A 14,772-nucleotide genomic window follows, 5' to 3' on the forward strand; every position below is an offset into this window, starting at 1 on the left:
CTGTTTAGATATTTTATTAACACTTTTTACCTGTAACAACACTATACTATGCAATACTCCAGTAGGGCATAAAAGCCCCAAGTGCAGTCATGTGTTCATTAATAGATCCTTAAACGTATGTTTTAAATACCCCAGTGTGAATGCCTGCGCCTGACCTGGCATCAACCTCCTGTAGTCCCTTTTTAGCAAAGCTCAGAGTGGGAGAGGGAGAAACAGCACAATGAGCCAATAAACTGTGCTACAATACTTATATGCTAACACTGATAATAAGGGAGGGCAGAGTGACTACACTTCAATCTGCTTCTTTCCTTTTTACTGTCTAGTCACAGGTTGTTGTAGGGCCAAGGCCTGTACGTGTTACCTAACAGCAGAAAGAAAATGAGGTAATCTGTGCAGCAGAGCAGTGTTAACCTTAGGACTGGATGAACACAAATGTAAACCCTTCCACAGGCAAAACAGCTCCCATACATGTATCGTATTTGGGTATTTAGCCCAGAGTCTTACAGAATGGAATATACTGCTACACTGAGATCTCAAGCATGGGTCTACTTTCACATTGATAATTACTTCACTTAAAATAAGTGATAACTAAAGAGAGTTTTGCACAAGGCACTTTATGGCAGTCACATGGAAAAAGGAAAAAAAATATATTTTCTATAAACATTTCAAAGAATGTACAGTCATTTTAAATGATTCCATTGTTTACAAAAACGTATATTAGTGGAAGCAAATTGATAAAATATCTTTAGCAGACATATTTTCATTTCATTTTACACAAAAATTTGAAACACCTGTGTTATGGATTTGCAAGTAAAATAAGCGAAAATTTGTCATTTTGATGCAAAATAACAATGTATAAAAATGTGTAAACCCTTTTCAGAGAAAGCAATGCACTGGATCGCACAGTTTCCCACTAGTCATGCCTTCTCAATCCAGAAAAGCAAGAATGGTAAAAAGGGACTGTTCATGCCATTGCGCTGCAGCAACAAAGGTTCTCTCCTAATTTCACTTGTGCTGCAGCTTACCATATTGCATGCTGCATTGCGTTGCACTGTGATTTTAAAAAATGCTACCGGCACAATTTTTGGTATGTTGTGGTGCATTAGGCAGCATATTTAAATGAATGACTGCCAAATAAAAAGGAACAGGCTGATTTAATTCAATGTGCATTACATTTATCTCAACAGACTGGTTTAATTGGGCTATACAGGTCCAGCAAATCTTAGCCATTAACTGTCTCCTGCCCGCCGTACAGTAAAAGGACAGTGGGCGAGATTTCCTCTCATTCTGGGACGATGTCATATGACGTCGTCCCAGTCTAACCACTCTTGCACGCATGCGGCATTCACGGGCATTCCCTGGGACACGGTGTGATCCTGATCTCAGTAAATAGCTGGTGACATGCCTCTTTACTCATGTGATCTGCTTTGTCCAATCACAGCTGATCATATGTACACACAGAAGTTTCGGTAATCGGTAAACTCCTTGCCTTACACTGACAGAGTGTTAGGAGAGGAAAGCTGATCAGTGGCATCTCCTCACAGGGGAGACTTGTACAGGTAATCAGGGCACTGATCATCAGTGCCCTGATTACAGTGCAGCCTGAACACATGAAGCCCAAACAGTGCCCATCAGTAATGCCAGTCTGTGCCCATCTGTGATGCCAATCTGTGCCCATCAGTGATGCCAATTAGAGCTTCCTGTCAATGCTCAACAGTGTGGCCCATCACTGCGTCCCTTCAGTGCCCATATGTGCTGCCTACCAGTGCAGCATATTAGTGCCTCCTCATCAGTGCCATCTCATAAGTGCTGCCTCACCAATGCCCATCAGTGCAGCCTCATCAGCGCACATCAGTGGAGGAAAAATTACTTATTCACAAAATTTTCCGACAGAAATTAAGAAAAACTTTATTGTATATATTTTTTTTTTTATTAAAAAATAAAAAATCCCAGGGGTGATTAAATACCACCAAAAGAAAGCTCTATTTGTGTGAAAAAAAATTATTAAAATTTAATTTGGGTACAGCATTGCATGACCGCACAATTGTCATTCAAACTGTTACAGCGCTGAAAGCTGAAAATTGGCCAGGGCAGGAAGGGGGTTAAAGTGCCCAGTACTGAAGCGGCTAAAGTCTGACAAATTATTGTTCAAACTGACAATAGACAATATGAAGGTGTTTAACCTATCACTTCCAAGCCTGGAAAATTCAAGTACAGCATATGGGCAGATTATATAAGAGTCTGAATAAGTCTTGTTTGTATCTGCCTTTGATCAGTCCTGTTATTGTGGGGCAAGCACCACTTTTATAGGAAAAGTCAAGATTTGCATGCAGTCTTATTTATGTATAAATCTGGATCTAGTTTTCATTTTCACATGAACAAATGATCCCCCTGAAAATATTAATAAGTGGATTTTTGCACGAACTTACCGTAAAATCCTTTTCTCTGAAGTTCATCGACAGATGCAGCTCCTTAGCTTCGTGACTCATAGGGTTATGCTCCTCCTTCTAGGAATAGGCACTAGGCCGGAAACAAAAAGTAACCACGCCTATGGGGGCTGTCTCTGCAGGCATAACCCCTCGGACTCTGCTATCATCAAACAGTTTAGTTGCAAGCAGTGTTTAGAAGACAAAAAAGCCCATACCTCAGAAGTAGAGGGTGGGTGCTGCATCTGTCTATGAACTTCAGAGAAAAGGATTTTACGGTAAGTGCTTACAAAAATCCAGTTTTCTCTATCGTTCATCAACAGACGCAGCTCCTTATCTTCTTGACTCATAGGGATGTCCCAAAGCAGTATAACCATGAGGGGTGGGAAACAACGCAGAAACAAAACGTAAGTCCCCAAAGGCTAAACGTAGCCAATCAGGTAACATGGAGCTCAACCAGGAAAACTGGAACTCACCCCGGAAAAAATTGAACCCCTTAAAGAGAAACTAAACAGAGTTCTCTTTTAAACTGCAGCCTGCAAATCTTTGCGGCCAAAAGAAGCATCCGCGGATGCCAACACATCTACCTTGTAGAATTTTGTGAACGTATGCATAGACGACCAGCTTGCCGCCTTTCAAACTTCTAGCACCGACGCCTGATGGCAAAAAGCCCAAGAGGCACTCAGCGCTCTTGTAGAATGAGCCTTCACTGGGAAATAAGGAACCTGACCCCTCAGTGAATAGGCCTGTACCACCGTCTGCCTGATCCATCTGGTAATGGTCGCAGCAGACGCAGCCAATCCCTTACGAGGTCCATCAGTAAGGACAAAAAAAGAGCGTCTGATTTTCTAAAGGACTCAGTGGTCTTTAAATAAACCCTGATCACCCAAACCACATCCAAAGAATGCAAGGCATACTCCTTAGGATGCTAAGGTTTAGGGCAAAGTGAAGGGAACACAATGTCTTCATTCAGATGAAGATCAGAAAATCACCATAGGAAGGAACAACTGATTAGGTCAAAGTACCACCTTATCCCCTTGCACCACTAGATAAGGTGATCGGCAAGACAACTGTTATACCTGAAGGGTTCCACATGTACTGTCACTTTAAGGCTGGCTCCGCCCAGGAGTGATATCAAGGCTCAAGGGTTAGAGTAGCCATCTTAGAGCACATCGGATATACCTGTCCTGAGATGAATGTTGGAGTATACAGTGAGTACTGAATAAACATCCGTTGTTCCAGACCAGAGTCTTGTGTCTCTCACAAAGCAGAGAATATAACAGTGGCGACGAGGATGGGATTTACAAAGTTACTATCAGTCTGAGAAAAAAAAAAAAAAAACATTGTGGATTGTCACCTGAATAAAAACACTCACAGAGCCCAGCAGAAAAATGTCATTGATTAGGACATTAAGTGAATTTGATGGAGAACAGACACCTTGGAGTTCCTGGGTTGAGAGACTGGAACAGTATTTCGGTGCAAACGCTATCCCAGGTGACAGACAAGTACCAGTATTTCTGACAGTGGTTGGTGCTAGGACATAAGACACTTTTAGGGGATCTTCTTTTCCCTGAAAAAACAGCAACTAAGACATTGGCAGAGCTCCTGACACTGTTAGAGGATTACTTCCAGCCTAAACCACTAGAGATTGCAGAAAGATTCCGGTTCCATCAGCGGCAGCACCAGCCGGGTGAAGAAATTAAGGCTTATGTGCTCGCCCTTCACAGACTAGTCTCGACCTGTTCTTTTGGGGAGTACTTACCTACTGCACTGAGGGATACATTTGTCATGGGACTGAATAGTGAATCTAGCCAAAAGAGACTTAACAGAGAAAGACCTTACCCTTACAAAGGCAACTGAGATAACTTCAGTGATATAAATGGCTGTGAAAGATACAGAGGAATTGAACCCCCAGGGCAGAAGGGAAGAGGGTAAAGAGGAAGTTTTCAGAACAGCAGTCAAGCCAACTGCAGCAAACTAGAAATTTAGACCGTCACCAAGCCGGGAGTCAGCTTGCTACCATTGTGGGAATACAGACCGTGATCACAAAGTCTGCCGGTTTAAGGATCAGACCTGTCATAATTGTGGTAAGGCAGGCCATCCTAAATGAGTGTGCCGTCGTAGACAAAGACCTATATGGTGGGAAAATATACATCATCATCTGAATCAGAGGATGAGGAAGTGCTCCACAGATTAGATATACATAATATGCATTCCCTCCACAATCACTGTAGAGGTAACCGTTGAAGGAAAGAAACTCAAGATGTAGACACAAGAGCAGTAGTTTCAAATATCACCCAGAAACAATGGAGACAACCTCTGATCTAAACAACTGTCCATCCAACACCAATCAATCTGCAGACATACTCAAAGCAGATACTCCACCCACTGGGTTACATGAAAGTACATGTATTCTACAAGGGTCAGATGAAGAGACTGCCATTATATTTTCTAGAATATGGGGGACCCCCTCTCTTTGGGAAAAACTGGATTGCTTACTTTGGTATGCCAGACATAGTAATAAACCCCTGTAACACCATTACCATTCCATTAGGAGATAACGAGGGATGGGTAGTGTCCCTGAAGCAGTGGTTTCCAAAGGTCTTTGATAACCAGCTGGGGAAAATAAAGCATGATTGTGTGAGACTCAGGCTGAAACCCAACGCCCAGCCTAAGTTCTTCAAAGCTCGGACAGTACCTTTCGCTCTCCGAGCAGGAGTAGAAGCTAAACTAAGTAGGCTGGAGGAACAAGGTGTCATCTCAAAGGTAGAGCACAGCGAGTGGGCATCCCCAGTTGTATCAGTAAAGAAAGCGAATGGGAACTTACGCATTTGTGGCGATTTCCACGTGGCACTAAAAACTCTCAACTGGAGATAGACCAGTATCCCCTACCCAGAATAGATTACATTTTTGCCTCTCTTGCAGGAGGTCAAAAGTTCACCAAGCTTGATCTTAGGCAAGCATATTTACAGTTTGAGGTCCACCCTTCGTCCTGCAAGTTTCTAACCAACACCCACAAGGGACTGTATGAATACAATCAGATGGTGTTTGGTGTAACCTCTGCCCCAGCCATTTGGCAACGAAAAATAGACAAGATTTTGGCAGACATTCCTTTCACGCAGTGCCTGCTAGAGAATATGCTCATCACGGGACTGACGGAAAAGGAACACAAGCGGAACATGGAGCTTGTGTTGATGAGACTCCAAGAGCAAGGTTTAAAAGTGAACTTAGCGAAATGCCAATTCATGGTACCTAATTTGGAGTTTTGTGGCCACCTTGTGGATGCGGAGGGTATACACACCAAAGAAGCCAAAGTTGATGCTTTAGTCAAAGCTCCAGCCCCAACTAACATCCAACAGCTGTGATCATACCTTGGTTTGCTGAACTATTACCAAAAATTCCTGGCAGATCTGGCACACACCTTGTTTCCATTGAACAAGTTTTTGAAGAAACACTTCAGATGAGACTGGTCAGCTGCATGCCATCGTGCTTTTGAAGTTTTTGAAGCTGTTGGCGTCACACATGCTAGTGCACTATGACCTCCGGAGGCCTCTAACCTTGGCTTGTGATGCCTCACCCTATGGTCTGGGGGCTGTACTATCTCACATCTTACCAGATGGTTCAGAAAAACCAGTGGCATTCGCCTCCAGGTCTTTGACAAAAGCAGAAAGCAATTACTCTCACATTGACTACGAGGTTCTAGGTGCTCTTTTGGGCAGTTAAGAAGTTTCATCTTTACCTGTATGGAAGGGAATTTATCATAATGACGGACCATAAACCACTTCTTCAGACCTTTAGCCCTGACAAAGTCATCTCTCAAATGACTGCGGCCCGTCTTCAATGCTATGCCCTATTCTTTGGAGCACACAGCTACAAAATCCAGTATCGCGGCCATGATGCCAATGCAAATACGGACATAATGTCCCGACTGACAGGGACGTCAATGAACACTTCTCCACCAGTCAAGAGTTGTCGTTACACCAGCCTGTCCTTCTTGTCTTCTGGGGAGGTAGCAGCCAGTACAGCCAAGGATACTTTCGTTAAAACAATACTCTTCTGGGTACGGTACGGTTGGCGTGCAACCGTCACACAGGATTATGAACCTTACTTCGGTAGGTGTCTGGAATTAACGGTGGCGGGCAACTGTGTTTTATGGGGAGACTGAGTGATCGTTCCACAGACCCTCCGGAGACACATTCTGGATTTGCTACATACTGGTCATCCCGGGGGGCACACGTATAAAGCAAAAGGCCTGAGGCTATGTGTGGTGGCCGATACTAGACTCAGATATCACAACATATGTAAATCCTTGTGCTGGATGTGCACAAACTGCAAGAGACCCTCCTTCGAGGGTGCGCCCAGCCCTGGACTTGGCCCACAGTTCCCTGGTTTCGCCTACACTTGGAATTTGCAGGCCCAATCAGAGGACACACCTTCTTGATCATAGTTGATGCCCATTGAAAGTGGCCTGAGGTCATTCCCGTTACCCAGCCGACGACTAAGGCGACGATTTCTATACTGTTACATCTCGCTGCTACATTTGGATACCCCAGAGAAATCGTCACGGTCAACGGTGCACAATTCACAAGCCAGAATTTTCAGGGTTTCCTGACTGCCCACAATATCAAACACAAGTTGACCGTACCTGAAGGGTTCCAGTTTTTTTCTGCCTAGTGCCTATTCCTAGAAGGAGGAGCATAACTCTATGAGTCATGAAGATAAGGAGCTGCGTCTGTCGATGAACGATAGAGAAATTATATTTTCCCTAAAATACCCTAAAATACACTAAAATCATTACTATTGGATACAAATACAACACAGCTTTAAAAAGTTTCTGCTAAAAATAAAAGATAAAACAGTACTGAGTAAATAAATAAAGCTGTGTGTGTGAATGAGGTCTTGGGGCTCATTCACATGGTTGCTGTGGGCTGTACAGTGTGAAACATTTTTTATGTTGCAGGAGCTGTGTACAGGCAGCCTATATTATGCTAAAGTTGCGCAGCAGCTGTACAATCACAGCCGCAGGTCCTAATTTGACAGGCGTGTGGGTACACCAGTCGTAGTTAGGACTGCAGCTATATTCGTACAGCTGTCCCCATGGAGTAACAAACAGCACAAGCAAACCGCTCATTCACACTGTATTGGCCAGAGAACCTGTGTGAATGAGCCTTAATTATGTGTTTTGTTTTTCTTTTTACAACTTTTTAAAACAACCCAGTTGGGAGGCTTTGGTCCATTAACAGAGGTTGAAAAAGACCCCTGATGTCTCACTTTTAAAGACAGAGAAAGTGATTGAGGAGTAGTTTACAAGAGAGGTGTAATTTCCTGGAACTAAACCCCTGTAGTTTCTCCCTGCAGCAGCTGAAAACTGGCGAGAGGAACAGAAGCCAGCTTTCAGCTGCTGCAGAGGGGGGAACTACAGGGGATCAGTTCCAGTAAATGCCACCCCCACCAAACCTCCTGTCCAGGTTTCTCGTCTCTCTGCTTGTCAGCTGCCCAGTCCCCCCTGTTAAACTGATGGCGTCTGTGCCCCTTAGTAGTGGCACCCCCTTATCAGCAGCCCTGATGGTTAGGTCAGAGTAGTCACATGCCAATAAACTGCATGTGAGGATCTAGGACCAAGCAGGAATATATGGTTCATGATTAGGCTTCCACACTTACAAAAATAAAGACAGAGAGTGTACTTTGTTCAAAGCCTGGGATTCTTTGACTTTAAATAGAGTGCTTGAGTCAATTCGGCCCAAATCGCGGTCAGCGCTGTAAGTAGCGATATGGGGCCTTCCCGTCCTGTTCCCAGTACAAAATCAAATCAGGCTGAGTACTACTCAGCCATTAACAGGAACACTTGTATTTTATGAATGAATACAAGGCTTCCCCTGATTTGTTAAGAAGGAAATTGTGACATTCATCCGGCTCTCCACTTCAACCAGTCAGAGAAAGCCTTGTATTCATTTATAAAAATGCAAGGCTCCCTATGAATTGCTGAGAAGCACTCAGCGACATGATTTTGTTTCAGGATTTGGATGGAAAGTCCCAGTTCCGCTGCCAAACCATAGCGCTGTATACTCTATGTAGCTGATGCCAAAAAACAAAGCTCTGTATACTCTATATAACTGATGCTAAATACAGTTTAAAAAGGAATTTATTTTTCTGGGCCAAGGTTGCCCAAACAAACTATTTAAAGTCATAGTATTCCTAGAGTTAGGCTTTAAGCTTCCAACTTTGACCAATCGTGTCTGTATTTTATAGAATATCAGATCTTCCACTGAAAATTAAATTTTGCTCTGTATGATATTTTTAGACTTAAAAAAAAAAAAAAAAAAAAAAGTCTAAACCTTCACAATTTAGTATTTTGTAAAGCCATCTCCTTTTTTTTTTAAACAACTAAAGCTTGAAATCTTTTGAGCCAAGAATGTACCAGTTTGACCACCCTTTAGGAATGATTCAGGCTAGTTCAGCAAGGCAGATTTTCCAAATTTTTACTAAAGATCTCTTTGTTTGGCAGGGAGAAGAAACAGAGATTGTTCCCTCTGTACACAGTGCTCTGATCGGACAAAGCTAATCAGCAGGTCCCGGCCATGAATCATTGATCTGCTGACACACTCGCTGTGTACAATAATAGCAGGTTTCGGCGGGGGGTGCGCATGCGTGTGCCATAAACCCAGAAAAAGGCAGCAATGTACCAGTACGTCGCTTTGCCTGGACAGGTCGCCCGTCTGCAGTGCATTGCAAGTGGGTAAAGTAATACAAAATTGGGGGATAAAATGCTCTTACAAATTTCTTGAATCGCCATTTTAAGTTTTTTTTTTCTATAATAATTACAGTGTACTGCTTCGTATTCTGTAATATGAAAGAACAGGGTAAAGGGTCTGAATACCCTTACAAGGCACCGTAAGAATAAACAGTTGTACAAATGCATAGATCTGCCTAGATGAACACTTTATACACAAATCTGAAATGTGAATGTACAGGAAACCACAAATATGACATAACAGTTACATGTTGCAGGATTCGGATTGCATGGACTCTGTTGGTCTCTCAGTCTGTTGTTTTCAGATCATATGGTCCAAATGAACGATCCAGTGCATTTATACATTTAAATTAAAAAACACACAATAGAAATATAAAGCTGAACATTTTATGTTTTCTACCTACAACTCCCCCCCCCCCTCCAGACACTTGCATCTAAAAGTGAAAACAGTGCAGATCTGCAATCTTCTTTTTAACCTAGAAATTTTATTTGCTTTCCCAGTTCAGAAAAATCTAACATACTATACCTATATACTATATAATTTAAAGATTTATACAAAACATTGAAAAGTGAAGTGAGAAAAAGCATTGAGTTTGCTTTAACTTCCTTGAGGCATTTCCATTATGTGTTCTCCAATGCTACTTTTCCCACGCTGCTCAGTCCTTGGAGTGTAGCTGGGGGAAAGGGTTAGAACCTCTATTGGGTACACAAACAGCAATTCATATATCTTTAGGTTTCAGGTTTCACCATTCCTCTAAAGTGCTTTTATGACTGCGAGGGCATGCTGAAGATTTCCTCTAATTCCCAGTTCTGCTGACATTATCACTGGGGACAGGAAGCAAGGGTGATTGCTCCAATGGACAGCATAAAAACTCCAGCAGAGTTTCTAACCCTTACCAAATATACTTGTAGCCAAAAGGTTTTGGGTTTATGAATAGATGTTGTAATAAAATGTATTGATAGATATGTAAAATGTCAGAGGGGAATGAAAACAGAAGAAATTGCAAGCTGGCATAGCTTGGAGTGATACTTTGATACTTTTGCAATATACAGGCTGTCCAGCCATCCCATAGGACAGCCATTATTTAGCCATCTCTGGTATACAAATGTCAATTCCTGTAAAACTATGTGCATTCCCTTTTTTTGGCTGGGGGAAGGGGTATATTGGTCCTTATCCTCTTTTATCCTTTCAGTTTCATTCTGAACCTATATAGGAGTCAGGGGAAAGCAGCAGTGAGATCAATGTGTTGCAACATTAACAGGCCATGTAGAATGGTGGCTGAAGACTCAGCAACATGAGTTCAGCGCTGGCAGAGGAAAGTGCTTAAGATAGTGTCGGCCAATGCTTATATAATAATGCTGCATTTTCCCACTGTACCCAATAGTGAATATTCAGTGCTGGGTGGAATTTTTCTTTAAAAGGATAAGCTAACTTTAAAAAAAATAAAATAAATATTAATAATAATAAATGCACACTTTTTGCAGGTAAAAAAATATGCATTTACTTTTTTTTTTGTAGGAGTCTGGAAAGTATTTTACTCGCAATCAGCTGATCACTGGTCCTATGCAGTGGAAGCGGTCTGCCTATACATCGTACGGGCAGGCAGCTTCCCAAAGACAAGAAGACTCAATGAACTACTCAAGCGCTTAACAGCATCCTGGTAGGTCATTGAGCACTACAAGCCCACAACCATAAAAGCTTTCGGTACCTGTAGTTCATTGATTCACAGGGATCTGTGAATCAATGATGCAGCCGTGTGGGTGAAGCCCTGCACGGCCATGCTCTATTCAAATAGTGACAGCAGGTATGGGGAGAAGATTCCCGGCCTGCTGTCACAGGGAGTGCGGGGTTTGGGAAGCGGCTGCAGGATCGGGAACATGTTACATGTTCCACCCTAAAAATGGGTGGAACATGTAACATGTTCCCAAAGGTGAACTTATGCTTTAAAGTGAACCTGACACTTTCAAACTTTTAACAGTAATGTGTGCACCCTAAGAGCAACCAGTCCAAGGTACCAATTACCTTTATTGCCCAGTGTGCTTCTCTTTTGGATGAACTCTTACTAGAGGCTTAAAATCTGGGCTACATTCTATTTTTCTGGGATCTCTGTTTCACATTTTATGGACGTGCCCAAAAATTATTATAAAAATGATACCTTTTTGGGAGGAGGTTAACTCACTCCTTTCTAAGGTGGTTAACAGACCTGTCCACCTAGACCTGCTGAAGCATCTTTTGGGCCTTCCTGTTCGGGAGCTAGGGAAAAAACCTTAAATAAATTGTTGATACACATTCTCACAGCGGCTAGATGTTTAATTACTGCTCAGTGGAAACAGACACCCCTGATATTTGCTGCCTTTCTACAATGGGCTAGAGAAGAAAGATCCATGGAATACCATATGGCTAGATTGCGCAATACCCTAGCTAAATTTACTGCTCTTTGGGATGCTCGGGATGACTCCTTAGCCATTATTGCTCCTTAATCATCTTGGGCTTTGGCACACTGAGTGGCTTCTTTTTCCTCTATCCTTGGGGTCTGGTACTTCATCTCTTTCATCTAACCTCTTTGCTCTTTAAATATTTTGTCTCTCATATGTACCATGGTACTGCATTGTATTGATATCATGCATTACGGGATTTTTTGTTTTCGTGTTAGTATTGTATATTCTTGTATGGGCTGGCCTGCTCTGGAATCCATGCTGTGGCTTCAGAGTGGGTCAACCCAGTTGCTGTTTACATGAGAAGCAGTGTACTCGCTACCCTAAGTTTAGTCACCTGTACAATTTTATGTTGCAGTGATTTCTGGTACTCATGCTATATCTTTCTGGATTTTTCTTTTTTCATTCTTCTTTGTAAAATTTGAAAAATTTTCTTTAAGTAAACAGATATTTAAAGAAAAATAAATCTGGGCTAAAACCCAACCCTGCAGAAAAGCATAACGCTATAATCAATATCCAGTTAAAATAAACTCTCCCAAGGTCATGGGACAGTAGGTAGGTAGGCTTAGCTTCTGGGGATGGCACAAAGTCCAGATATTGGAGACATCAAGACCCTAGTAAGAGACGGTATCCAGGATCAGGGATTAAAACAGAGGTATTAAGATAATAGAGGAAGCCGACAGGTTCGCTTTAAACTGCCAACCTTTTGCAAATGTATTAAAAAAAAAAGTTGTGTGTTTAGTGTGTGGTGCAGCTAACTGATTGAGAATACACATTCAGACTGCAAAGGTTAGCAGGAAAATACTTTTGCAAATAAACTGTACAAAGATAAAACTCACTTCAAAGTTTACTCAGACATTGTTATATAAAGTGCAGAGAAATCCATTTAAAATGTCCAATGAAAGTTTCTATATCACAAGAGTCTGATGCAGGCAGCCTTTGCATAGCAAGATGTTTACAAAGTCAATGATTACCTAAAATGTCTTCTTGGGCTCAGGAGGAGAAAGATGCAGAGGAATCTTCTGTTTCAGAAGGCTGCTTTGATCTAATCCTGTTATCTGCCTGACTGCTTGAAGGAGGCAAATCACCATTGATTCCAACTCTGGGGTAGTGCCCGAACCCTAGGAAACAGATACATTTGAACCATCAAAACTTTCAACATCCAGTTAATGAATCCCGACTCGGGGGTCAGGACCCCTGTATGCTCAAATAGGAACCCCTAAACAAAAAAAAAAAAAAAGGTTCTGTATACATTTTTCCAGGTGTCTCCAGACTGGGTGACATTACAGGTTCTCTTTTCAATCTGACAGTGGGTGGCTCTTAGACGTTGCAGAGGACAATGCGACACAATGACAGGGCGCCGCCCCCTCTGCAGAATTATCCTGCAAGCCCAGGGTGAGGGGCATGCCAGTGATGCCCTGTACTCACAGGGCAATAACTGAATAATACTGGGTGTCATTCAACACAGAAGAGGAGTGGTGTTGAATTGCTGAATCAGCGAGTCTGTGGAGGATAGCACTGGAGATAGGTAACGCAGCCAGAGCTGCTTTAAAAAAAAAAAAAAAAAACAGATACAAAGGCTTACTTTTTTATTTTGTGCCCAAGCTAAATTTGGGGTTTAAAGCAATTTAAAATAAGCATATGACAAAAAAGGCCTAAGTATTGGTAATGATCAGTGAAAATTGCATATCAAATCAATATGGAGATCCAGAGGGATTAAGGCAGCTGAAGTTATATTCAAATCTACAGAAAAAGTTAAGCATGATATAAGCATACGCCTTTTGACTCTTTATTGTGATAGGCAGACTTGCTTTGCAAAAAAAGAGGGAGAGGCTGGGCCAAGCTAAGCTTTTACAAGAGAAATTTACATTTGCCAATAACCTGATTTGTCTATATACAATATCTTACTCTTTGGATAATTTCAACATGCATGTCTTCTAAAGATAACTGCTGCTCATGCATTTTTCATCATATGCTCAGATTGTAATGCCCAGGTTTATGACAGGTTTACTTTAAAGAGATTTTGCTACTTTGCTCATTTAAAGTGACTTGTCACTATCTTGGGCTGCCAGAATGAAGTGTTTTGTGGATTTATTGGCAGAATGTAACAAGGTTTGTAGAGGCAGATGAGATTTTCCAAGCATAATGTAAGATTCAGGATAATGATCCCATTGGTGAACAAGAAAAAAAGAGAAGGAAGTGGAAGGTAAAGGGAGAATGGAAAAGTAAATTATTTCATAATAAGTTCTTTATGAGAAAAAAAAAAAAAAAAACTAGACCTCGATTGTTTGCTACTGGCAACAACTTCACATTCTCATCTTCCTTTCTCTGGCTTTAAATGGGATTGGGAGGGAGTAGACATAAGAAAGAGAGAGATCAGAGAGAGGGAGATGAGAGAGGGGGAGAGAAGAGAAGAGAGGAAGAGAGAGGAAATGCAGAAGAGATGAAGAGAGAGGAGAGGCAGAAGAGAGGGAGAGAGAAGAGAGGCAGAAAAAAAGGGAGAGAAGAGAGGGAGAGAGATCAGAGAGAGGGAGATGAGAGAGGGGGAGAGAAGAGAAGAGAGGAGGAGAGGCAGAAGAGAGGAAGAGAGAGGAGAGGCAGAAGAGAGGAAGAGAGAGGAAAGGCAGAAGAGATGAAGAGAGAGGAAAGGCAGAAGAGATGAAGAGAGAGGAAAGGCAGAAGAGAGGGAGAGAGAGGAAAGGCAGAAGAGAGGGAGAGAGAAGAGAGGCAGAAGAGAGGGAGAGAGAAGAGAGGCAAAAAAGAAAGGGAGAGGCAGAAGAGAGGGAGAGAGAGGAGAGGAGAGGCAGAAGAGAGGGAGAGAGAGGAGAGGCAGAAGAAAGAGGAGAGGCAGAAGAGAGGAAGAGAGAAGAGAGGCAGAAAAGAGAGAGAGAGAGAGAGAAGAGAAGAGGTGTCAGAAGGAGAAAGAAAAAAAGAGAGAGATAAGAGGAGGCAGAAGATAGAAGAGAGGGAGAAGAGAGAGAGCACTTACTATCAGAATCTTCTACAGGACCATCACTGACTGCTTCTGTATCAGAGTAAGCACTTCGCCTCCTGTGAGATGCCCGATGAATTGATATATGCTCCTTTAGGGAATAGGTATTCCTACAAAATACAATAATTCCATTATCATATTATATAAATGCTGCTCATTATATTTTT

The 14,772-nt window shown here is 42.1% G+C and overlaps 1 protein-coding gene across 1 annotated transcript in view; it reads right to left on the reverse strand.

The window, feature by feature from the left end:
• Positions 1 to 12,442: 12,442 nt before the first annotated feature.
• PLEKHA3 (pleckstrin homology domain containing A3) overlaps positions 12,443 to 14,772 on the reverse strand; it is a 65,659-nt gene continuing 63,329 nt past the window's right edge. The window contains exons 7-8 of the mRNA XM_082260584.1: positions 14,603 to 14,715; positions 12,443 to 12,734 (exon numbers count right to left, since the gene is read on the reverse strand). Of these exons, the coding sequence (XP_082116710.1) occupies positions 12,607 to 12,734; positions 14,603 to 14,715 (241 nt within the window). The 3' untranslated portion in view covers positions 12,443 to 12,606. The remainder of the gene's footprint in view (positions 12,735 to 14,602; positions 14,716 to 14,772) is intronic.

The sequence above is a fragment of the Pelophylax lessonae genome (genome assembly GCF_965119305.1).
Source record: "Pelophylax lessonae genome assembly, chromosome: 6".
NCBI classification, from domain to species: domain Eukaryota; kingdom Metazoa; phylum Chordata; class Amphibia; order Anura; family Ranidae; genus Pelophylax; species Pelophylax lessonae.